Genomic DNA, 26,559 nt, shown 5'->3' on the forward strand with positions numbered 1-26,559 from the left:
AAATATGAGCGGGAGCTGTGTGGTGAGAGAGCCGCAGGCTCCCATATATAGCCTGGAAAGAGGCTGTTGCTAAGAATAGTGGGGCCCAGATAGTCCGCGATACCAGAGCTGACAGATTTCTTCCCAGCACTAATAGGATGTGAGGCTATTTTAAACTTGCCGTGGTAAGTGGTCAGGACGGTATTGAAGGGCCAGTCCTAGAAAATAAACATGGATCAGGAGATCCCAGGTTGGGCCCATTTCAATTAAATGAAGAATAAACACAAGTAAGGGGATTGTGAAGGGCATCCTTTCCAAAAGCTCAAACCGAGATGGTAGCAATTAGGGAAAGCAACCAGCTTGCACCACCCCGAGACTGGACCATGGAGGCAACTGGATGGGGAATCAGAAAGTTGGTGGGAGGAAGCAGAGGCTGCACAAAAGGGCTACAGGGATGAGGCTGGGATCAAGAAATACCCTTTCCTCTTTGAACCCCACCTGCCCCCATCCCCTCGGTCTCCTCCACCTCCCTTTGTTGCCCTCTGCTGTCCCAGGGGTCGGGCTCAGTCCTTTAGCCAGGGCTCTTCAGTGTGCAGCAATATCTTCAGTATTTTTCAGCAATGTTACAGCAGAAATAAATTATTCCCTCATTGTTTTTGTGTTTGTTTTTTAATTAATGAACACTAGTAGCAGCACAGCTGAGTAACCTCTTTAATGTGCAACAAGCATTACGAGCAGGAACACACAAGTCATGGTGAGATTCCAGTTTTAGAAAGAGATGACACAGAGGGTGTGTTACATTGACAGGCATACAGTGGTTTAAACACCATTTTCTTAAAAATAAAAATACATCACCTCAGAATATTGCATACAAAAAGTAGAATTTACCTCAAAATAAAACTCTATCAAATCATTTAAAAAGTTACAAAAGGGGGACGCGTACAAAGGAGGGTAAAATGGAAGGGCCTGGCTGTGGGAGAGCTGCCGGCGGTGCTCCCAGGCCTGGGCTGCGGGACAGCGCCCACGGCCGCTGGGGGCTCGCTGTGACCCCGCTGTTAGCCTGGGCAAGGCAAACGAGACCTTAATTAAACAAATGTCGCAGAGAGAGGCAGCCTGCCTGACACCTCTGAGGGAAAACATGGGGCTTGGGCCTTGTCTGCGAGGATGGATCAAGGGCGGAGAAAGGGCCCGGGCCTGAAGGGAAAAGCGCTCCCTAAGAAGGAAGGGTTTCCCCTGGTATTTTCTTCACGTAGCCATACGGAGGGAGCATAAGGAGCCTGTCCAGCTACACGTAGTGAAGAAATCCCAGGGGAAGGCAGCGGTGTGAGACACGGGGAAAGGAAAAGCTCTCATAGCAGAGCGCGGGCCCCCTCCCTGCCTGCTGCGCCTCAGCAAACAGCAACTGTGCGCCAAGCCAGTACCTGCTCCAGCACAAACCGTGCTGCAGATGAAGAACCTCGTCCTTGAGGGAGTCCATGAAGTCCATGAGTGAACTGTGCTCATGAGGAAGGCTTTGAAGCCACCCAGGAGAGCCCAGATGTCTCCTCCTTCACCTTCTGTTAGTGCCCAGAAGCAGTTTGGGAGAAGGCAGCGGGGCCCCAGGCACCCCAATGCTTCCTGCCCGCTCTGCTCAGTGCAGTGGGGTGGCACCAAGGGGACAAACATCTCAATGGAAGCCCAGCAGCAGGACTGGCAATGAAGCTGAGGCCAAGCCCTCGCCTTTCCAGAAGCACCACGCGAGCAGATCACCCCCAGGAGGGGAGGGAGAGAGGCCTGTCCCAACCTCCGAGCCAGAAAGCAGTTGAAAAGCGGAACTGAAGTTTTCAAAAGGGATTTAGCTCTAGGAACCTGGAGTTGGAGCAGCTGAATTAGAAATGTTCTGCAGAGGGAGGAGGCAGCTCCTGGAAAAGAGATCCTGCTATGACAGCTCCGAGGGGGCTGTAGGAAAATCCCTCTTGCACAGACCCAGGGCCACAGCACCTCAGCAGCCCCTGGCTGCAGCAAATCCCCTTCTGCTCTGCGCTGATCTCCCCTCCCTTCCGCCCAGGCACTCCCAGCTGCAGGGAGCACAGTGCCCGAGGCTTTTTGGGTGGGTAGGGTTTGCTCTAAACACATTGTGACCGCAAACAAAAGGCAGGAGCCAGCACATCTGTGCAAATGTTTGCTTTTGCTTGTCAAGCTTTGGATAGAACTGCATTTCCTCCTCTATTTATTGGTTTCATCTGCCTCGAAACACAAACTGTAAGAATTATAAGCAGATTGACATCAGCTGAGTTTTACTGCGCCTGCTGCCTGCTCTACTGAAACTCCATGCTCCAAAGTGACTCCTTGGTGCTGGGAAGCAGATTCTCCAATGCCACCTACAACCAACACGGCAGTGGTAACAGTTGCAGGGAAATGCATGAAGCCTGTGATTGTACAAAAGCTCCCCTGCAAACACAGGTGTCTGTGTGCCTCTCAGAGGTGTGTTCCCTTCCTGGGAGCCCAAGGAAGATGCTGGAAGAGGAACTCGATCATTTTTGCAGGGCGCCTTCTCACACCCACACCTACACCATGCCCCCCACAGCCTGGTGCTTCGGCAGCACTGGGAGCAGTGACACCAGACACGAAATCAATACCGAACACTACCTACATGTGTAGCAGTTGTCTTGCCAAATTATTACCATAATCCATAACTGTAATCTTGGGAAAAAAAAAATAAGTCTAATGGAACTAAAAAGTCCCACCTGGAATGCCTTTGTCACAGACACTAATTAACATTTGAAAGTGACCTAACATAAGAAATGAGGATTAACGATTAAAAATCTGCTGTCAGAGCATTACAGGACAGCTAAATTCTCTGTGCAAACTGTATAATCCCCATTCATATTTCCGTGAGCCCCCACATTTAACAGCACTTCCCTTTCCAGTAACACCCAATATACAAATGTCAATCAAGACAGTTTAATTATATTAGTGCAAGAATAGACCATACATTAACATCTCCATCACCACGAAACTTCAAGTTTTCTATGGATTTGATAACTCACCACAGGATTTCAGTGTTGAAATGCCCTCCAGAAACCCCTCCCTCCCTTACTCAGTCTGTCAGCCTGTCCCCCCAGAGCTACAGCTGCAAACACAGATGCTGCCCAGGATTTTCTAAGCCACTTGAAGATGAAAGACATCTTGTTCCTACGCATTTCAGATCTATCAGGTGGTTTGAACACCTCAGCAATGCTGCGAACCTGCAGCCACAGCAAGCATGGCCTGTATCAGTTGGGCCTGTCTAGGTGAAGGAGCTAAGTCTGTGAGGTTCAGGCATGTGAGTAGCTCCTTTGCAACAGACTGCTCACACACATGTAAAAACCTTCGGGTCTGTACCTTCCTCCAGCTTGCATGATTTTCTGAAAATCACTATTTTTAAACATATTAAATAGACGGGACCCCTCCCTCTAAAACCGATTTGGAAACCTGGGAGCTTTTTGCCACAGTACCTACACTGCCACCAACACGGGGAACAGAAGGCCACTCGGCAAAGCAAAGCAATCAAAAGGAACTTAAGGGGTAAAAACAGGGAAGAGACAGTAAATAGTGCCTTAAGTAGAGCCAACTTCTAAACCTGAGCTTCCTCATTAGCAGCATGAAGGCTAGCGCAGCTCCAGAGCTAGCAAGAAAAGCCAGCAGAACTGGAAGATGAATTTGGAGTTATTAGTGAGCCAAGCAGAAATCTGAGAGGCAGCCCAGAGTGTAACTACTTGAACTGAAGGTCTATTAAAGAGAGGGGACCGACTACAGTGCATCCTCCCTAGCATTTTCAGTATAAAACATAGCACAATTATTTGTAGTTCAAGGGGTTCTGCACTGCAGGAAAGAATTGCTCTCCTGGGCCATGAACTTAAGGGCCATGAAGAGAAATAAAAATTATAACTTCTCAGAGCACCTTCCTCTGTTTGCAAGTCAGAGGTGAAGCAGCAGCCGATTTCAGCTATTCTGTGACAGTGCTAGACAACATCTCATTTAGAGGAAAACCCAAATAAATCCTGCTGTTACCCATTCACAAGTTCTCTCTAGAACTATCACTAATTGATACCATTTACCCACGGCAGATCCCAACAAGGATGTACCTATCTGATAACCCTTATCCAAGAAATATTCCCAAAGCTTCATTTGGGTTACTAACATGAAATGTACTGCTCCTCCAGAGGAGGAGGATGCTGATGATCGCAAATGAGGATAAGTTATAAGAGATCTCAGCAAGTACATTTGCAATCCCTGTGTCCTGTCCCAAGCCAGACTTGGGAATCTAATGAAGACCTAAAGATTGTGTGCCCGGAACGCAGCAGTGTCCTCAGCAACTTCAAGTAATTTGGGAGCAAACGTTCGGTTTTCACTCAGATTTCCATCAGTTTTGCTGGGAATTCTGGTTGAGGCTGGACTGCAGACTGGTGCCTGCAATCATGGCACGGGTCTCCCTCCAGCAGCATCCTGTTGTACTGCTCGGCCCTGGAAAACATTTCTGTTTCAATGCAGAGGTGGAGGTGCTGAGGGCTGTAATTAAGACCACACATTACAGTGCCCAAGACAGACACAGAAACTTCTATCAAAAGCATCTAAGGTTCAGGAGAGCAGCGAGCAATTCACAGCAAATCAGGAAAACACTCAACAAGGCTTAAAACAAGATGTTCAGTCTTCTCCCCTGACGGTACAGAGTGTCTAGATTTGGCAGCACTGACAAATATTTTGAATTGTTCACTGCTTTCTGAAACAGAGGAAGGATAGGTTATCATCTGAACGCTACCTCAGGTGCTCCTCCACCTTAAAATAGTCTGGACAGTGAAAGGATTAGAAATCTCTGTCACTCGGGACAGTGCCTGAACTGTGCGATTTTAATCCTAATATAGCTCCACTAAATTGCAGAAGTAGAGCTCTGAAGAGCCATCCGAGCTTGCAATTCTGCCATGACAATGCAAGTGCAATCAAATTCTTGGCAAGCAATCCTAGTTTTTCAGAAAACAATAGGTAGCAACCGCTACTGGATACTGAAACTATTCCAGGCACTAAAACATAGTAAAAAGGAGTTGGACAGTTAATACCATCCATCTGAAAGACGATGAAAGGATGATGCCGGTGGTTCTGAATGTGATAGTTAGATCGATTAAGTTATCTCTATGGAGGTTAGCTCCATTGTCTACAAAGAGCCTGTTTTGAGGGGGGAAGAAAAAAGATCATTTAGTCACTGATAAAGGCAATGAGCTAAGTCAATCTTCTGCTACTTACTACAGTAAATACATCTGAAAACATAAAAGCAAGCTGTTTTGTGGCATCTGCTTTATTTTGCTGCACAAATACACTCCTGAGCTGAAGGTATTAGTGGCATGTTCTGTCTGAAAAATGAGAAGACAATGAATGGATACATGTCGGAAAGGTAGCACTCAGATCAGGTTTTATTTGAGTGAGTTTACAGTGTCTGTATCACTCAAGAGTGGCAGAGGAGAGCCCCACGTAGGAGCAAAGGGCGTTTGATTCAAACTTATGTTGACGAAGAACTCTGCACACCAACCTCCTCTAACATGTGCACGCGCTCCGTATTATAAAATAGCTACGGTAGGAAATCATTCACCCCAGGAAAAAAAATAAACCATGTCACAGACAGCCGACGTATGCATTTTTGTTCACGGCAGTGACTGGTTTAGTTACAAACAGTGGCATACCACCACCATCCAGAGACATAATTATTTAAAATAAACCTATGTAAACACATACCCTTATATAACTTATATATATATTAGATATATATAAGCTTTATTTGTGTATACATAGATATAAATATGCACGCACACACACACACACAACACAAAGCATAGAACACACACATGGGGAATACTGTAAATGATGCTGAACTGAAATCTAAGCAGATAATTAAGAAATTATCAGCAGGTTTAAAATTGAGTTAAAAACCTATTCAAAGTGTCTTCAATATTTATGTTCAAGTAAGGGCCAGAACGACCACAAATTACTACTGATAAAAAGAGCTGGCATTATATTTCCCGTATTATGCCAAAACTCATGAGTTGTTTTTCATTGTCAAACTCATTGTCATTTCGCCATCAGGGCACCCCATCAAACTATAAACATTTTTTTAGGAAACTGTGATTTTTAAAAGAGTTAAAGTGATTTTTAAAGGGTTAAGAAACAGTATTGCTTAGGCACCCTCAATTGTAAACTAATCCTAAAAACCATGCACACCTTAGGGTATCAGAAGACAATGACCAGGACTTGAACATCCACACCAACAGTATTTATCGGCATGAACACAGGTTTTCACAGTAAATAGAAAACAAAAGGCAGTATTGGAGACGGGGGATGGAAAGGTGAGACAGCAGTAGCCTTTAGGAGAGCAACAAATACCAGAAGTGACTCTACAGTAAACTTCTGAGATACCACAGATGCTATGCATTGAGGACATACAGAGCTGTGGCAGCATTTCAGAGGCAACTGCTGGTTGCAGTTGCAGCTACGTTTCAGTGGCACCTATGGCTACCGTTCTGCATCCATGTGCTCTAGGGTGATAAACAAACACCTCTAACAACATCGCAAGGATTGACTGGGATTTTAGTATGGCTAAAAACCCTGGTACCAGTGTCTTATATCAGAAATCACTTTATTCGAATGTAAATGTAGTGTACAGCACCAAATTATTTTAGCTTAACTGTTTAATGGACATTTGTTATAGAAGTGACTAGCAATTTAAAAGAGATTTATAAAAATGTTTGTTTTTTTTTTTTCTTTCCTTTTGTAGAGATTATTCACTATACCTATTCTGATAGAAGACTTGAAGGTGACTGGTACCCCGGTGTGTACAACCTTGAGTTGGCACACACACATGCACACACAGACTCATACATCTCACTGCTACATGAACAGCCTTTTAAATAGAGAACTCCAGTTCTGACACTGGTACCTGTACATCAGATATATTCTCTTTGTGCATTTCAGGCATCTTTATCATCACTCAAGTTCCATGTTTATCTGCCTGTAATTAATGCAAATCAAGGGTATCTTGAACATAAGAAACAACATGTCCCTCACCCTCTCTAATAAAGCCATAATTAAGTCTTGTAATTTCTTTGTTTTTCCTCTGGTCAGCTGTGCAAATCCAGAAAGATGTGCAGACTGCAAAATCAACTTTCAGTCTCTTCCAACCAGTCAGCAGTCCTGCACTATCAGACAGAGACAACGACGTCGAGGTAGAGTCTGTCGTAGGATTCTCGGAAGCACAGGATGAGGAGCAGGCTGAGCAGACATGATCCCGGGAGGCACCAGTTGAACCAGGAAAACTCTGTAAAGCAGAAGACAGACTCGATCTCAGAGTTATCCAACATGCTCCGTGTTTCAAGCTACCTAAACTTGTAATACTTCAAGCCAGAAACACGGCTGGTGGGTTTGAAGGAAGTTGCTGTCTTCTCAACAAAAACTCGCCAGCTCTGCAATCAATAGATGGTTAACATGGTCCATGAGACTCCTCCACAAACGACTTCTATATATATATAAAACCAATGCCTCCAGCTAATGTTAATGCTTCTTATTCAACCTGTCAATGGAGAATGGGGGGGGGAAAAATCTATCCTTGCTAATGGAGAATAAACCACTTCTGAACACTCTACTCATTAGTTCTTTGATTTCTATGGATTGAAAACTAAAACAAATTAAAAGCATAAGAAGCAGCAGGGTTTGATTTTGAATCAAACCTGCTACATGGTCTGAGGAGGGAAAACTAATTCCTCTGACAAACCTTGTGAGCAGTGCAATCAATGCAATTTAAAACTAGTTGCATGAACAGCTCCTCAGAAGACTCTTTTTAGCTGTTAGACAAAACGCACTGCTTTTAAAAGCATATGTTCCACGTTCAAGAAATCCTATATTCTGATATTTGACTACAAATTAAGCAGTTTTATTCAAAAACAAGTGCACCACAACCTTTTTTTTTTTCCTTTTAATTCTGTTAATTTAATGAAGCATTACTTTTACTGGAAACTGTTTTGTTTCATTTAAAAATGTATGTTCTTATTGTTCTTTTATTATTATTGTTTTATTTATTTTACATAAACTAAATTCTCCCTCATGGTCTGGATAAATCATAATTAAGACCCCAGCACCATTACTTTCAGAAATCTAAAATTTATATCGCTAATAGAGAAAGCAAAATTTATACTACACAATGCAAAGGATAAGAGTCAGAAAACCTGAGAAACCAACCCCCCAAAACCAGCAGCCTTCGGCAACACCCTCTCCCTAAAAGGTTACAGATTTGGTTAGGCAGTAATCTTGTTAATAAAACGTTGATTTTTTCCTAGGCTTGGAGAAGACTACATTGTTCATGTGCAAATACTTTGCTATTTTCTATATGAAGTGATACCCTTAATTGGACTAAACATATTTTAACCCATATATCCTAAAAGATTACATTTTCCTTTTGAACCCTTTACATGTTTTGTGGCCCAGAATTTGGAGATTCATGCTAACATATTGATCAAACAAAGCTAAAGGGTGATTTGGTTTTGGTTTTTATTTGGAACTCCCTATAGGAAGCCACATCCAGAGACTGAGGCTTTTCATCTCAAAACACAGCAATAGAAAATATGCTGAGGTTTCCGAAAGGTTTTCATTTCCCCTTCTTAACAGGGTCAGCTGGACCAAAATCTTCAATGCACTCTAAAGTTTCCAGGGCTTGGTTCTTTTGCAGCCGTTGCAATATCAAAGTATGAGAAGAAAGAGAAATAGAATTGAAACTACTGAAAGATTGTTTGGCTTAAAAAGCAAGAGCGAGGGAACAAGATAAACTTGACTGAGTTCTGATTTACTCAAACTTCTTAGATGCCATTAGAAGATGTATTTTAATCAGAGGGAAGACAAGTATTTAAGATCGTTATCTAAATTCTAAAGGATTTTTCTTTTATCAAAGGAGCAATAGCATCCACTGGCATTGATCACCTCTAGCGACCACATAACATTTGTAGTTTTGATCATTTCTGTTACTTCATCACTGAGAATGGATCATCCCGAGCATAAACAGATGTTCCTCCTCCTTTGCAGAAATAGGGAAAAGATTCCAAGTGTATGGGTATAGTAATTTCAGGTTTACCCTTACCTGTATTTACTGATACGTGCTGGGGAAAGCTTTACTTGAGGAAAAAAAAGATACCCTATGTATTAGGGAATAAATTCACTTTACCATAATTTTTTAGTCAGAGGGAAGTTAAGACTATGAAAACAGTAAGATGCATTGTATTAAGCAGTTCAGAACACTGGACTGAAAAATGATGAAAATATCCTCGGAGTATTCTATATAATCTTTTCAGCTCAGGCAGAAATGTTGGAAATAACAGTATATAGGAAAGGAGTTCACACAAATTAATATTAAGCAGAGAAACATTTTTTAAAAAGTCAGGACTAAACATCAAACCACCAGAGGCTGGTCTGGATAAATTCAGTTTTTTGTTGTTTGTTTTTTCTCACAACAATGCATTTTGATGGAACCTTGAAAAAAAGAACAACAAACAAAAACCCATTATCTCTCTTTTGTGTTCACAGAACATAACTAAGAATGTTATTGTTAACCTGCTTACAGTTCCTTGACAGAACGATGCACACACCACTTTGAAAAGTTGCCCCACACTGTAACCTTCATAATTTCAAGCATAATTCATTCCGAAATTTGTCGGTGTCCTCTGGGTTATAAACCAAACCATCTTAAGTGCTAAATGCTTTGATATAGAAGTTTTCAATTTTTAATCCTTCCAGAGCAAAGAAATAAAACACTGTTTTGCAGATCTTCTGCCGTGAAACAAACATTTACCATGACAACAAAATATAAACCAAAAATCTACATCTTCAAAAACTGCTAATAAGGACCACTTCCACTTTAAAGAAAGACTGCTTCTTGTTTTGCAGCTTGGAATCACAGAACCATGCCCAGAATCATGCAGGATGGAAAAGACCTATAAGGTAATGAAGTCCAACCATGCACCTAGCACTACAAGTCCACTGCTATCCCATGTCCCTAAGCACCATGCCCACGCATCTCTTAAACACCTCCACAAACAGCAACTCCACCACCTCCCTCAGCAGCCTGTCCCAACACCTAACCATCCTCTGAGAAGAAATTCTTCCTGACACACAACCTAAACCTCCCCTGGTGCAGATTGAGGCCTATCACTTGTCACCTGAGAAGAGACCAACAGCCTTCTCTCTGCAACCTCCTGTCAGGTGGTTATAGAGAGTGATGAGGTCTCCCCTCAGCCTCCTCTTAAATAGCAAGTTCCAAGTATGAGTTCTGAGGAAGCTAATAATACTCTAGAGATGAGACAGTCTGAAGAAGCTGATGCAAATATCAACCAATACTCACTCTTTTCTGCCTCACTGGGCCACTGGATTACCTAAAGGAATATTTTGTCTTCGAGCAGTGGTCAAAAGAGAGCATCTTTCTTGTACCTAATGATATGCCCGACCTACTGAACAGAGCTGACCACAAGTGGGGCATTTCTTCTCTGACCCTCCTGGGCCACACATTTATACCCTAAAGCATGACATTGGATTAGCTGTGTTTTGGTTTTGAACATGCACAGATAAAAACAATACTAATGGCCATATTGTCCATTAATAATAAGCTTTCATAATATTTTAAAATAGATATTTATCTATATTTCTCTAAAATTTATAAAATTCTAAATAGTTATAAAAATATGATGATTGTGTATCTTGATGGTTTCTGGCTACAATAAATTCTAAGTGGTACATGACTACATATATCTTGCATGAAAGCTTTTTTTCTTTTTAATTAGAAAGCCTGTAGAACAAAGTTACTCTTTACAAAGGGGATTAGTGCATTTGGTTATTAACAGAAATCGTATGTGCAAATCCTCCCCTTATTGACAAGGCTACGTGTTCATGAAGAATTATATTATCGAAGTAGCTTGTATTTCTTTCCTGTTAGTATTTCTTACCTGTGTGGTAAAATGTGAGGAAAAACAAGAGCACTCCCATAAACACATTACTCAGAAAGGTGACAACTCCACAGGTAATTCCTTCTGGAACGGGGTAGACCGTTTCCACGAAGAGCTCGAAGAATATTGGTACGCTGCTGTTGAGAAATATACCCAACAAAATGCAGGATGTGTACAGTGTAGCTGTAAGAGAAACACAAACAGCTGTTAATTTCACACTGGCATTATTTGCCCATATTCGGAGCTCCCACGAACACTAATATTTGATCAACTGAAAAATGCATAAACTTATTTGTATCCTCTGTTTATCAGAAAGTAATTAACATACCACTAGTTTCAGGCAGAAAGGAAGCATTGATTTAAAATAAATACATCAGAATAACAGATTTTTTTTTATTTATTTTTTTTAAGCTGAACCTGCGAAGACAAATTCTGTGATGTGGAATTCAATTGTAGAAGCAAACAGAACAGTATTATGAATGCAAACCGTCAGCTACAGTTTGATTTCTCTCTGAAACAAACAGTAACTGTTGTCCTATACACAATTAGAGAGGGGAGCAATTAATGCTTTGAATTGGAAATGGACGTGGATTAACCTTTTGGCTTAGCTCTAAAGGTCAGAACTAATTTTGCTTCCATTTTACAAATAAATACTAATGATCTACCAGATATCAAGACATTAGTATTCATCGTGGCCTGAGAGGCAACATGTTGAATCTCTTTTGGCTTCAATAGGAAATGAAGGGCACCCAGTGCCTGGAAGGAATGGGACACGTTTGATAATGCAAATTTTTCCACCAGCGTGTAACATTTTTCTTGAACAAATAATAGAAGATTACAAGGGTTTCTTCAGTGCCCTTAGATATTTTGCTCTATGATTTCTGACACTGCCAAATACTTCACAGTGCCTAACATCTTAAGAGTCTTAATATGCCTGCATTATCTACTATTAGATCTATTGCTGAAAAAGAAAGAAAACCTCAAAAGAATTTAGTACTTTTTAGCGCAGACTTATTTACATTTCTAAGTGCTGTCTTGGGAAGAAGACGACTTCCTGACCTGCAGCCTCTATAATCTGAGGTTACCAGTCAAGAAAACAAAACATAAAGAAGCAATTGAAAGGCTTGGAGTGTGGACAAGTCTGGAAGAATTTTTGAAGTTTCTATCAAAGTGACAAGAAAGAAATTGTTTTTTCAGAAGCAAAAGCGTTAAGTCACAGGAAAAGTATTTATAACATCTCACTACATCATGATGCAAAATTCTTAGACAATTTTTGTCATAAGGACATACATGTTCATATAAAAAAGAAATTGTTTTTTCAGTTTTATTTGCTTTCTTCTGTCTTATGAAGGGGAGAACTGAAAAAGTTCTGCTTCATCTTCTGTTAAGCACTGCTAAGCCTTTTAATTGAGAAATTATTAGGAAGCAGGAAACTTGAAAGAAGCTTAAAATTAAAAAAAAAAAATCATTTGTTAAAACATGAATTATGGGAAAGAGACAAAAGCATTAAAAGATACAGCAGAAAGGGCTATCTATCAGATCTGTCATTTGATGTGGTTTCCTTCCAAGGCACAGAGACAGAGGATTTGACTGGACAAGAAAACAAGGGCAGAAGACTCAGACAGAAAGCTGATATATATGGCATAACTTCAAGAGGGACTGCTGCCTGCTCTTCTTCCATTCCCTTCCCCTCCCCAAAACATACCAGAATGCTTTGAGTTGTTTAAAATAAAAAAGGAAAGAGCCAAGGTAACTTTTTACTTTTTGAATTCTTTCCTTTTTCTTTTTTTTTTTTTTTTAACTGCGGAGTTAAAAGTCAAATATATTAATGCAAGGTATGTTCCAACAGTTTGCAGAGAGCAAAGAAAAAAAATGTTAAAGAAAAAAACAACAAAAAACACAGCCAACTTTATGAGGAAGTTCTTCCTGATGGGCTTTTCTAGGTTAAACTGAATAACTGATTTTCTAGCCACAAGTTCCTTCGATTTTTGCTGGAAGTCCTCAGTATTTAAAATTTCATAAACTTCTCTTTGAACCCCTGCTTACCTCAAACACAGCACATTGCTCTAACTTGCTGTAACTGCTTTCAGATGTACCCAGCAAATATGAACACTGCATTTAGCTATGTGAAGTCTGTGTTGGCTTGAGAAACCAACACATAAATGAAATGCAAGAACCTCTGAAGGCAAACAAACATCTGCCCCTCATTACCCTCAATTAAAGATAGCCATAGGTAAATGCAGAATTCTGTATTAGAAACCTCAAACACTGGAAAACGGTGGAAATAGTCATGAAGCTGCTTACAGAGAATGAGCACCAGCAAAAGTGGAACACCTTACACATTGCAGTGGAGGCAAAACCCCTGCATCACGACTGAAACCTCCATAAACCGCAACAGCCGGGACACGGGGACTGTGTGCAGAGATTTCCAGACATACAGTTTTCAGAAACTCAGTTCTGCTCAAGCTGAAGACAGCAATATGCATCTAAGACTAACAGCAAATCATCAAGACCTCATGGTTTATCCAGTACAGTAGGTACAAAAGTTTCCACAAGACAAATAGCAGCCTCCCTAACCAACTTGATAGTCTATCATATACTAGCTCTACTACATTATTGCTCATCGCTTACTAAAGTGTGTTAAGATGGTTAAGATGACCAGTCTGTAAGCAAGCAAACACAGTAACTGTACTTTAGGAACTGCATCCTTACATTTCCTAGTCACTTCAGCCTCCTTTGGCCATACAAGGACACCCACCAGCACACAACACACACTTCCACACTCCCAGGACCAATGCAGCTTTAGCATTTCCTTTTATTTTCCCCCAAATATTATCTGCCTCACACACATACTAAAAATTGCCAGCTGAGTACCAATTACAAAGCCTCAAATGAGATCACAGATAATATAGGTAAATATATTAATAATATAATAATAAGTAAAGAACAAGTTGTGTGTATACATGCATACACATTTGGAAACCAGTAAGAGGAAATGTCAGTGCAGAATTATAGGTAGAATACAGCATCCAGTAGCTGCCAAGTTTTAAGACCTAAAGGAAATGGCATCTTTTAACTGGTAAACCACAAAAAGCAGCTCTAAAAGTGAAAGATGACAGCCTAAGGGGTTCTCACTTAATGGGTACATATTGTAGTGATGGGAAGGTGTTTTTATTCCGCGTTTCTGTAAATCATTCAGGGTCCTTCTGAGTGCTATACAAATAAGCTTATTCCATTAACATGGTGATTAAGTCACAAATCCCAGGTCAACTAGACAGAAAATCAAAGATAAGATATTTGGTTTCAGAAAAATAAGTTATAGGAAGAAGTCAAATAAATAAGGGTTCAAAAGTAGTTTGGCTATTTATTTCATACACTAAGTAGCGCACCTTATTCCCACCTCAAGGGCACCAAGACACCGTCGCAGGGAGAATACCACCTATTAACGGAGACCATTTCCTTTCTGTTACAGTGACCTTGCACCGAACGAACACAATTACCACGATTTTGTACTGTAGAAGAACAGCTGCTGAAGTTACAGTAAATGTTTTTTCAATTAAGACAATCTCAACAACAGCCATTGGAAATGAATATAAGGATTTGAAAGTGCTGACAAGAACAACCAGAAAAAAAAAAAGATTATTTATCAAGAAGCTAATATTATATTATTATTAATATTATAATATTATGTCCTAAAGCCTATCAAGGACAACTAGCTTGCACGTGTTTGGGTAGAAGCATGTGCTGGGGAAGTATGTCATGCTGCTAATATGAAAAAGATTGTTTTTTCTTAGGGAAAGGAATTAACTGTCTGTGAAGCTTTGTGGAAAGGCGTGCACCATAGACAGTGACAGCTGTGGGCATCCATGAGTAAGTGAACTGGACTGGATTTCTTTAAACTACTTCGACTGATGTCACATCTTAAAGATCTGTATGTGAATTAAGCAGCTATTTCACCAAATGGCCACTGCAAAAGGAGCAGGAAATGCAAAACACCCATCCAAAGTACAGAGAACTGGTCTGGAGCTGCCCTGGTAGGAGGCTCAAACTCCTTTTAGCCACGTAATATTCCCGCTTGGGGTGTGATGCAGCTTATGTTATTCCCCCAGTGCCTATTTTCCTTCTCTTTGCCAGGAAGAAAGCAAGGAACCAAATGTGCCTTGATAACATCACTGTGGATGTTACCATTAGAAGTAAAGGTGCTGATTTGGGGCTGATGTTGCCAGAGTAGCTTAGCACTAAAAGGAGAAAAAAAAATAGGTTCCATCCTGGCTTCCCACCTGCTGCAGATCTTTAGCTCCAGGATGGCAAATAGATGCCTGTATCCCAAAACAGACTGGTTTCTTCAGGCTACCTGCTGTGACAAGAGCTTTGTACCAAAACCAAACAAACAAATTAGGAGTTAGAACAGGGAAGAGATTTAAATGACAGGGTACGCTTGTTTGTTCTCAGATGAGCTTCCAACACAGCAGACGGGGTCTCAAGCCCCTCTCAGACATTCAAACCAGCTCCCAGAGTTTCCCAGAATGTCCTGCAATGTGTTTACAAATTTCCTTTTAAATTACACCATCACTAATCTATAACTTCAAAGACAAATCCGAAACTAAATTAAATTAATGGAAGGACTTCCACTAATCTAAGTGGTTCTTATCAGCCCATTGGCACATACATCTTGGCTGATTTCTAACAGACACTATGAAATATTACTATTTCATTACAGAAGTATTTTGCAGATAAATTTCCTAGAGAAATGCAGATACTCCAGAGCAGTGTCGAGTGCAAGGAAGCAGTACAGCATCTGCTTCCAAAGTCCTTTGCCAGAAACAATTGAATACTGTACATTTCTTAATAGTTCTCTGACAAACTGAGACAGGACTCGTACAAATTCCATATAAACAAACAGAGAAGTAAATACCACTGAGTATGTTCTCGTGGGCACAACATATAATTTAAAGTGAAGCCTACAGAGATCTAGAGCATTTTATTATTGTTGATTATAAGAGCATCCCAAATGCCACAATGAAAGGATAATGCCTTCTGCAGATGAATGCTTTGTGGACTTCCAGTATCTCCACGACTGAGCTAAACAATTCAAAATCCGTTCCTATCAAATTCCCTAAAGTCTGCTAAAGTGGAAACAAACTTCCCTATGACTTAATTCTTGCTACTGGCCAAGGTAAGAACAGTCACTGAAGAAGTCCCCCTCAATTTTTTCCATGAGAAATGGGACTGCCTCAAGGTACGACAGCAATTTTTACTATAATTCACTTATAGGAACAAAAAAACAGTAAAAGAAAGATGTCCCTGTACTGTGCATTTATAACATCAATATGTTTCATTGCATAAATTTCCATCCCAGCATGTGCTGATCAAATTCTTATCTCATGAGATAGTTACAAAAGTAACCAAAAATCTGATCAAATTGGATTTGTTCTATATACTTCAAGGGAAAAACAAGTAGAACTTGCTTTGAAAGCAGAGTATTAACTTTAGAGAACTTAAAAAAAAAAAAAAAAATCACACAAAGTGATCCCCCAAGAAAAAAGGGGAGAAGAATATAACTAGAAATCATAATATTTGAGGCTTCCTCTTGATGGGTATTTACAGTGGCCAGATTTACAGATATTCATCCCTGAAATACTCTTCCCAAATTTGTACACTACCTCTAACACTGTTGTCTGTTGTTTTTTTTAATTGCTTTCAATTAAAACCCTTAGAAGAGTGCTCAAAGAAGACCAAAACTAATCGTGGTTTTACAGAAACAGAAGCCATTAGGAAGACAAAGATCATTATTCCAGTCTTATGAGTTGGAGCACAACAGGAGTGGAGTAATACAATTTGTCCACAGCCATAAACAGGTTAACGCTAAAGTTAGGAGAGAAAAAAAGTCTCCACGCTTTCAGGCCACCATTTTTATCCTCTGAGGCAGCACACTTTATACTTATTTAGCACATCTTGTTTATAGTACAGAAATTAAACTCAAAGAATAAAACAATCAGTATTAAATAATTAGCATCCCTCTTTTTCGACTCTGCGCTTTGTAGATGAGGGTGGGGAGACAGATGTGTTTATAATGTTCTATCTGGTGAACCTGAAAATAAAAGTTTAAACTGCTTAACCTAAATATAGTCATCAACTCGTGGAGTTGCCACAGTATTCTCAGTATCTGCCATGCAGCACTACTGAAGATTTTGTAAAGCAAAATTCTGCTGAATGTGCTCACATGAATATTAGCTCATAAATATTCTCGATATGCTATGCTGAAAACATTCAATCTGAGCTGCAAGCAACTAGTGCTGCATATCAATTTTTGGAAAATGCTAGCATTTGTATCCGGAGATCCTACCAGCTATACAAAGTGGCAAGATACCGAAACTGGCGTTACAATGCGTTACACAATTATTTTGGGTCAAAGCATCCCATTGTACATAAATTCACATAATGAAGTTCAGTACAAAGCAAACTAACAATGGACTTGGCACAGAGAAACAGATCAGCAGCTGCATTGGGAATTCAATGGAGAAAACTATTTTAATGCTCAATGTCTATATAAAATTACCTTTGAAACTTGCTGGAAAAATGCAAATAATATACATTAAAATTAAAATTTCTTAAAAGAAAATTCAAGCTTGCTTAAAATGTAAACTGATTTCAGAACCTGGGGTTTTTAAGAGCTGTGATTAGCTGATGAGAGGTGTCTGAGACAGATGATACAGTAGCTATGACAGCACTATATCATTACTGCCTTGCTTTCCCCCCCCCCCCCCCCACTGGGAGTTATGGCTCATACATGACTCCAAATACACTTTCATAAAATCTTTTACAGATATATTAGGAAGTCAGCAAGTGCAAGAAAACTTGTCTCACTGTGGCAGGAGGAAAACCCAAGCATATTATGGTAATGCAGAGCAATGCATGCATGACACAATACAAACAATGCTAAACAGTATCATTTAAAGAAAACACAATGCAGTCATTGATTTTTAATATCTGCATTAAAGGTCTCCATTCTAAGTAATTACATTTTGAAGGAAATATCTTTAGATGACGTTGTGCCTATTTACAAGGAATTAGGAGAGGATTATACAATGGAAGTGCAGGAAAAAACATTTTGCTGTGACCATTTTCTCAAATACAATTCTTCCTCCACTACTTAAACGAGACAGTACTACAACTGCTACAAAATACAGTGATTAAAAGCGGTTTTGGGTGTTTGTTTGTTTAAAAAAAGGTCTTTAGAGATTTTCTTCTCCTTCCTTTATGATGAATAATTGCCCAAACTCTTGTCGTCTTAGCATTCCAAAAGCATGCCTGTATGCAAACATACCCATGTGAGTGCTTAGTCCAGTGACCAGATGAGACAGGCAGAGGGTTTTCAGAAGAGTGGAACAAGCAAGTATACCACAAGATAGCCATATACTAAAGAAAAAGGCCATTTTTGGACCTCAGGAAACCACTGGCAAGGTCTACCTATTAATGCAAACGTTATTTGTGGATCAGTCAGCTATCAGCTGAGATGAAGGGGATGATGATCTCTAACCTGACTTCATCTCTAGGGTGAAGCTTTTCTGAATGCCTGGACCAGTACAACAACCTGCACAAGATGTCTTGCTTCTTCATCAAAATCACTGTCCTGTTGTATGGAAGAATGGAAGAGCTCCCACCAGGTCACGGGGTTACTTCAGGAGTTTCTAGACACTGCTGAATGTGTCAGTGCTTGTCAGCTTTTGCCCCACAAAACCACATGTTCAGGAGTACCACACTGGAGGCAGAACAAGAGAGGAGGGGGGAAAACCAACTCCTCAGGAAATGGGAGCTAGCATGGTTGGAAGGGGAAACATCCTTACAAGATCCAAGGTATACATATCCACACAAGTTTCCACAAGGGTCAGTTTTGAACCTTGTTTGCCCTGCCTCTGTATTTGAATGTGTGGATCAAAATACATCCCTTGCTGAGCAGCACTGCCAGCCCTAACACTTGTGCTCAACTTTTTGGCTACATCAAATCCTGTTGTCTTCAGTAACATAACAAACCCTGCTTTGCAGCAGGTGTTCAGCAGTGCCTGCAAAGTAGCTCTAGGATACAAAGCATTATATAGATGTTTACTACTAATGCTACAAAGCAAGCAAAAAAAAAAAAAGCAAATGACTACACATACAAAAAAAAAAAAAAAACAAACAAACAACAGCAAAAAAAAAACAGCAAAGAAGAATACACCACAATGATGGCTGCTTTAGCTCTGCTCCCATCTTCTAACCATACAAAAACACCCAGAGGACAACTACCTAGAGGTGCACCATCAGGTCTGCTGAGTACGAAGAGCGACGTCTAACTGAACTAGCTGTGTCAAACCACTTCACAAAGCCACTAACCAACGGCCTGCATTTGACCTCCTGTATTTTGGCTGATATATTCTACATCCCAAACTTTTAATTAAAAGAAGAAAAAAAGAAAGAAGCTCATCAAAATCAATTCAAACGTACCATTTCTCCCAATTACTGTGGAATGCACAGGTCATCATCATATTGCATCATTATGTCGAGGAATAATCTAGCATGAAGTCCCATAAATTAGCTTAAATAGCTTGTGTGTTTTCATCCATAACAGCGTATTTCATAGAGATATACCACTGCTTTTCTGTGTACCAGGATCTAAATTAAACAGGCGCATTGCATCTATTTTATATCAACTTTAATGAGAAAAGGCTGATATGGAACCTCCCCAGCCTACCTAGGAAGTTTAAATATTATGACACAGGAGAAAAAGGAAATCTTATTTGGTAGCTATACATCAGGCCTTGAGGCCCCATGCCTGACGCCTTGATTGACTCCCCCTCCCTCGCCCCAAGAGGAACGCACCGTATTGATGGCATTTCTATTCAAAACAACCTTGTGTTTTATAGGAAAGCTTTCAACATTTACAGTTACATATAGAGCACAGACAGAAAACTCTAAAAGATAATTTACAACTCAATTTAAGGAACCATCCATTTTAGAACAAACAATAAATGCATGAAAAGAACAATCCAATCCCTATATTTTTTATCAAGGGATGTTAGTTCAGGATACTTCCTATCAAACACTAAATACCTTAAGTACTTTTATGCCTCGACAGTGGCAGATCTTTCAAAAAACACAAAAATACCTGAAAACAAATAAGAATTCTTATGGAACCTATATTGCATATTGAGTACTTTAACAGAGTAAAAGTCAGTTCCACTGGGTTTGTTTTGGATCATTGGTGAGTTCATACATAATGACTTCTACTTCTTGAAACCTCTTTGCTTCATTCTTATGCATAGACTTGAAGGGGTATTTATGTGTTTGGCTTGTTGCATCAATTCAGCGGATAGAGTCACTGTAAAAATTTACGTTACTGCAAGCTTGTAGTGATGAAGCAGACAAGCACAAAAAAATGAGAGCTTTTATTGCATTTGTTTTATCTTTGATGGAGAAGAGAAGTGTAGTCATTTATTATGACAATAGCCACCATGAAGTCTGATTTATCTATTAAGTTCAGCTTTATTTGAGTGGAAATATTTTTGAAAAAAGTTGAAATTTCAAGATAAATCACAAATTTGACCAACCACCATCCAGATGGTGTTTCTCCTGAATTGATCATGTATTTCAATTTGCTGTATGCACTTCTAGTTTATAGTTGTGACACACGCAATGCGCCAAGGACATTTACTGAAACTCAAAGTTAATTTGAATAAAACAGCATTTTATAGACTACTTTCCACAACTTTTGTTAGAAACAGGGGGGTAATAATATTTCTCCTATAACATGTATACTTGCATATCACAAAAATAGCACTATATTTAAAATAGAATTACATAATTCTTTATGAAATTATTAAATATATATTTTAAATCCTGATGGTTTAGTTTAGCAACTCAATACTCTGCTGAATGAAACTCTTGGGACCACAGGTATATCAATCTTTTGGTGCAGATAGGAAGGTGAACAACAGATTTAAAAAAATTAAGCAGTGCTTGTTTTCAAATAAAGGCACAGCCCATTGGAAGCTTGAGCTCTGATCTTTTTCTCCATTTCTGCCAACAGCTTTTTCACCCATCCTTTTGAGGTGCAGGATGAGTTAATTTTGGTCTGGAGTTGTTCCCTGAACTTGGGGGGGGGGGGGGGGGTGCGGAAATTAAATGTGGAGATAGATAACTGAAAATACCACGGCTCACTTTGGTTTAAACTGCAACATGCTTCCAATAATTAATGCAAAATTCAAAACCGTGGATTGCCAGACATGTCACTGTTTTTTCTTATATGCAACACTACTACCATTCATAGGATTTTTCTTGTTTTATTTCTCACCGTTGTTACTCCAAAACACTCAAAACAGAAAAGCACTCAGTCCCAGAATAGATCTTAAATATATACTCTACGTTGTCATAACTACTGTGGGATTTTTTGCTTTTAATCTTTTTATGAAGTTACTAAAAAGATGCTACAGAGATTTCAGATAGGTTTTCTAAACCCTTCGTTTGCTCTTGGTAAAATTACTATATTACTAAAGATACTAAACCAGGTTATAATATAGTTGATCTAAGATTGCAAATATTTACCTGTGCTACCAATTATAAATAATAAAAATTAAAATACTTGTCAGTACCTGTGGTTAAAGGCAGATGAGTGACACTAGTTAGACAGGTGAGAGTAAACCAGGTTGATGCTAATGTTGCTCCAGATAAAAGCAGCAGTAGTATAAATTTCAGCATTCCCCTGATAAAATCTGCAAATCTAAAATAAAAGCACAGATCAGAGCAGTAAAAATGTTATTGTTCATATTATTTAAATGTAACACTTCACAATTAATTCATTAAATTCTCATTAGGCATTTTGGAAACTGTAAACATGATTTAAAAATCATTTCTCATTTGCAGAAATAGAAAATAAAACATTTTTTATAGAACAATGATATTTCTAGCTGTCAAGCTGAAGAGCCACAGATTTTTTAGCTGTCACGAAACAACCAAAACAGAAAAATGTTCAAGACATCAATTGAAAACACTTGGTATACAAGAAGGGCTTTTTTCCGCCTGCATTTGTTGGACACAATATCACACCACTACTTACACCGCTGCTTTGTCTCCCTTGGCAGACACACTGCACAATTAGCATATGAGGAGGATGATTTATTTCATTCAAGACACAGTTAAATTTAATGATTCGTTCCTATGGGAAATGACAGAACTCCCAATACCAGAATCCCTAGATGGAAGATAACAAGGAATGACTTTTGAACCCTAAGATAGATTGGTAATGAAGCTCTCAATGGCTTAGGCAAAGCAGGAACTCTTTACACTTACGGTCACTCTGCCAGTGGCTGTTTTGGGTTGAAATGTCCGAAATGTTCCAGAAACCATGCATCTTCATGCCACTCCCCTCCTACACACATGCCTCAGTGTGAATCTGGGTGAGGCTATCTCCACAAGTCTGTGGGCAGTCTGTTACACATAGGTAAACGTGATCTTTATACCACCTGATGGTACAACCGCCTTTTTGCCATATTTTTTTTTTAAATTTTCTTTCAAGGAGACATATTGCATTTGAACTACACTCACATGGTATAATTATCAGTACAACTGCTCTTTTCAAATGGGATTTCAACCTGGATACTAAAACAGGTATACTATGAAAGCCTATGTGATTTATCCACTAGTAATTTTCTACAGGTTAGGAGATAAGACTTTGGGCTGGACGTATGTTTAAAGAATGTCTTATAGACCCTCTTACAGTTCCCCTGCTTCTTTCAGGCTAATGGCAGCACAATCCTCTTACGTTGGTTGATGACAAAATCCATCCAGTCTGTCAGCTAATTACCTTTTCTTCCTTGACTATGATCACCTCACAGGCAGATACCACAGCCTACTTGATAAAACAGACAACACTACCAACATTTTGAAAACTAGGAATCCTAGCTCCACATACACTGTAAGAGATGTATGAGTAATGAGATCCTAAGAAAAAAAAAAAATATCAGTTTTTCCTCTTATTTTGATTCTCCCCGAGCTTTAATTCCACATTGAATTTAGCAGCAAGTAATTCAATAAGCAGTAGGGGGAGATCAATGCTGTATATAATCTTAAAAGTTTATGACTGCAGTGTTCAAGTGGCTTTTGCATTAATCCCTAATAGACAGGGGTTAGCTGCTACTGTTGTTTTTTTCTGACAATTCAAATTCAGCAATCAGGATTACTTCTTCTCAGTAGATTGTCAGTTTCTTTAATTATTCTTCAGGATCATTGGGGTCAAAATCAGCAATTTTCAAAGCTTCTCAATGTGCAAGCTTTAGACATCTTCCACAGAGACTCCCTACGTTGTCTGCTGGCAGGCAACATCACTATTCCCTCTTTTTAAAGGCAAGAACAGTTATGCACATCTCATCTAATGATGGAAAGTGAAAAATAACAGCCTTCAGGGAGGGACATTCAGAGACAACAGGTCTGGATCCTGTATTTCTACCCTACCACGAGGGATATGTGGGAATGGGAGGATGACACCCACCTAAACCATTCAAGATGATTCAGTGGAGCAAATATCTATCTTTACTGAGCTGCTGCAACTCTCTTTGACACAAATAACCTGGTTTGGATATCACTGGTAGTAATGTGCTCCAAGGAGCTCTCAGCTATCACAGGAATCCAGAAGGGTCAAATACAAACTGAAAGGTTTATCAGCTATTGAATTTAGCCAGCAACAGAAATAATGGAAAAAATAACTTGGCAAACTAGCCTGAAATTAGTAATTGAGCACTTTCTGCTTCTTGTCTGGTTACAGAATAATAAAGAAGACTGTAAAGCAAATCAACTTCTCAAATGCTGGTTTCAATCCAATAATAATATGTATTTATATATATATTTAATGCTTTAACTCCTGTGTTCACTTCCAAAATTCTCTTTCTGTTTAAATCTTTTTCACCATCTAGCACATATGGGGATGTCTGCATCTGCCAAAGCAGGCACACCATGAAAGAAGGTGTATGTTCACCCTTCCCACCCCCAGGACACAGATCTCTTAGTCTACTGTTGGTAGCAGGTTTCTGTAACCCAGTAAATCAGCCCTAGGCTGGATCCTACATTTAAAATCACAACCCCGTGTTGCTGACAACACTGTCTGTTGCTAAGGAAATTATCACCATGTCATGAAGTTTCAGCATTTTGACTAACGCTGCAGGTTAAAAGCAGAAAGAAAGATGGAACTGTGAAGGACAAAACCCCAGAAATATCTGTGATCATTAGTAAATGTGACCAAAAAAATCTAAGAAAAGGGAATAGATTTATGTTTCCATGCAATAATATGAATGTCGCTCTTTGACATTGCTTTTCTTCAAGCCAGTATCGTTTGAAAGCTTCCAGCAAAGGGTAAAACACCTGCCAGCTGCCCAGAATAGTTCAAGCTTTTCAATTAGAAAAATGCATCACACAAATTAGCTAAACATATCTAAGTTCACAGCTATTGGGAAAGCAGTAGGTGTAGAGCAGGAGGATTTATATATTGTGCTGAGAAAAACTGGCACCATTTGGAAAATGAGATAGATAAATGAATTTCCAAACTGGGCATTACTTTAAATATAGATGATTTAACATCTCCTGTGACGTGCAGGAACAAATGCTCCAGCGCAAGCCCCAGGTTGTTACTGTTCTAAATGGCAGAATTTGCATTGCCAGAAATTGAAAGAGTAAACTCCTAAGCTATACCAATTTTTCTTTGATAAACTTGTAGAAAAAATATTAGAAGAAAATCCAGCTTCTTAAAAAGTGGTTAAGGGAGAGAGCTGCTTGCTTGGCAAATCACAGTTCTGACACTGAAATACATCAGCCTGTCACCCTTGACAAGAATCATTACTTAATTTTCCTAATTACAACTTTCAGCAGATTACAGTCAGACTCGTCATTGATTCTGCCCTACACAGATAAATGCTGAATAGACCTAAGAGGGAGAGTCATCCATCAGGAGTGACAAATCACCATCTCCCTCGCTTTCTGTGTGTAAACCTTTTCATTTGAACTGTATATTGCCCAAGTTGGAAAGACATATTTGGAGACAGACTGTTAGTATTTATTTATTTTTTTAATTTACTCAAAAGCAAAGCTCTGAATGCTACAAAGTACTAGTGTTCAACAAGGTTTGAAATCAATTTTGAAGAAGGTAGAGACTCAGCATTTCCTGAATCTTAACGCAAGCAATATATTAAATAAATTCATCTACCATAAAGCTTGAGATTTGCACGTTGGCATTGAGAGAGCAGGTTCTCTCCTAACAAAAGTGAGCGAGCTGCTAAGGGTGCCCCTCTACTATTGAAACATCACAAATAAATTAAATTAACCTATTATGGAAAGGATTAAGTCAGCATGCCACCTGTTACATTGTGTGATGTATCTAGGTCACCCACAGCAGTGGTTTTAAGCATCTGCAACTTTTAGGATAACAAACTATTGGAAGGTAACCCATTCCTTGTTTTCATGCTTCCCATATCATTCAGCATTTACAATGGCTGTGTCTAGATACAGGAAAAGCATAAGTACATCTATACCACAACCCATAACAGCATAACAAAAAAAGACCATACAGAAATCCAACAACCTGTCAAAACAGACAGACTCTGCAGTGGAATATACCATTACTGTGTCTAGGCTGCCTATGCTACAGTCTCAATATCCCTTCAGGAATCAATACACCCAAAAGTGTTGATGGAAGGAGACAGACACTATTTCTTCAGTGCTTTCCAAATGTGCTATAATGGGTTCTCCTTAATTCCAGGCAGCTGAATTCACAATAACCATTTGAAAAGAACGGATGGGAAGCACTTGTCAGGAATAGCGGTATGACTTGTTGAATTGAGGCACAAGTGTGTGGAGTTCGCAACCCCCAGAGAGCAGTAACACAATATACAAATCCAACGCTTCACAAGAAACACATCATAACCCCAGAACTATGCATTTTCCATTTCATGTATCTAAAAGATGAGAGAAAACAAGTTATATTATTAAGAGTATACGCTAAATGACAATCACAGTTGAAGAAATGGATGCAATTATTCCTACCTTGCCATTGCTATGCCAACAACACAACCTCCAACGATAGACCAAAATCCAATCCAGCCTGCATCTACCTGACAAAAAAAAAAAGTAAGAAATGTGTTAAAGTTAAGAGAATCAGAAGTTAAGGTGTTACTTTCAAAACAAAGGGTGCACAAATGCTAGCAACCCTAGCTGGCATCCCCCATTCCCCTCCCCCAAAAACAACCTGAGGTGCTAGACCTTTTTTTTTTTTTTTTTTTTTTTTAGGATATTTAAGAGGAAATAAATTCACTAGGAGGAAAGCATGACCAAAAAAGCCTGTGCCCTAAATGTGACCTCTATTTATACAATCATATGAGTAATGTCCTCTGGATTTTTATAGTACTCTATTAAAAGCTTACAAATCCTCTTTTTCCCCCTCCACTTCATCCCTTTCACCTGGTAAACATTATTCTCTATTACTAAAGGTGCAGCAGCCAACAACACTCCCATTTGTTTATCTGCTTCTTTGTTCTTGTCAAAAGGTGTATATAGCTCTGAAACTACTAAACACTAG

At 39.4% G+C, this 26,559-nt stretch overlaps 1 protein-coding gene across 1 annotated transcript in view; it reads right to left on the reverse strand.

The window, feature by feature from the left end:
* Window positions 1-5,389: 5,389 nt before the first annotated feature.
* The window catches only part of SLC49A4 (solute carrier family 49 member 4), a 59,143-nt gene continuing 37,973 nt past the window's right edge, over window positions 5,390-26,559 (reverse strand). Inside the window, exons 6-9 of the mRNA XM_082763518.1 lie at window positions 26,028-26,095; window positions 21,593-21,720; window positions 10,965-11,147; window positions 5,390-7,300 (exon numbers count right to left, since the gene is read on the reverse strand). Of these exons, the coding sequence (XP_082619644.1) occupies window positions 7,185-7,300; window positions 10,965-11,147; window positions 21,593-21,720; window positions 26,028-26,095 (495 nt within the window). The 3' untranslated portion in view covers window positions 5,390-7,184. The remainder of the gene's footprint in view (window positions 7,301-10,964; window positions 11,148-21,592; window positions 21,721-26,027; window positions 26,096-26,559) is intronic.

Source organism: Aythya marila (assembly GCF_965140915.1).
Source record: "Aythya marila genome assembly, chromosome: 6".
NCBI classification, from domain to species: Eukaryota; Metazoa; Chordata; class Aves; order Anseriformes; family Anatidae; genus Aythya; species Aythya marila.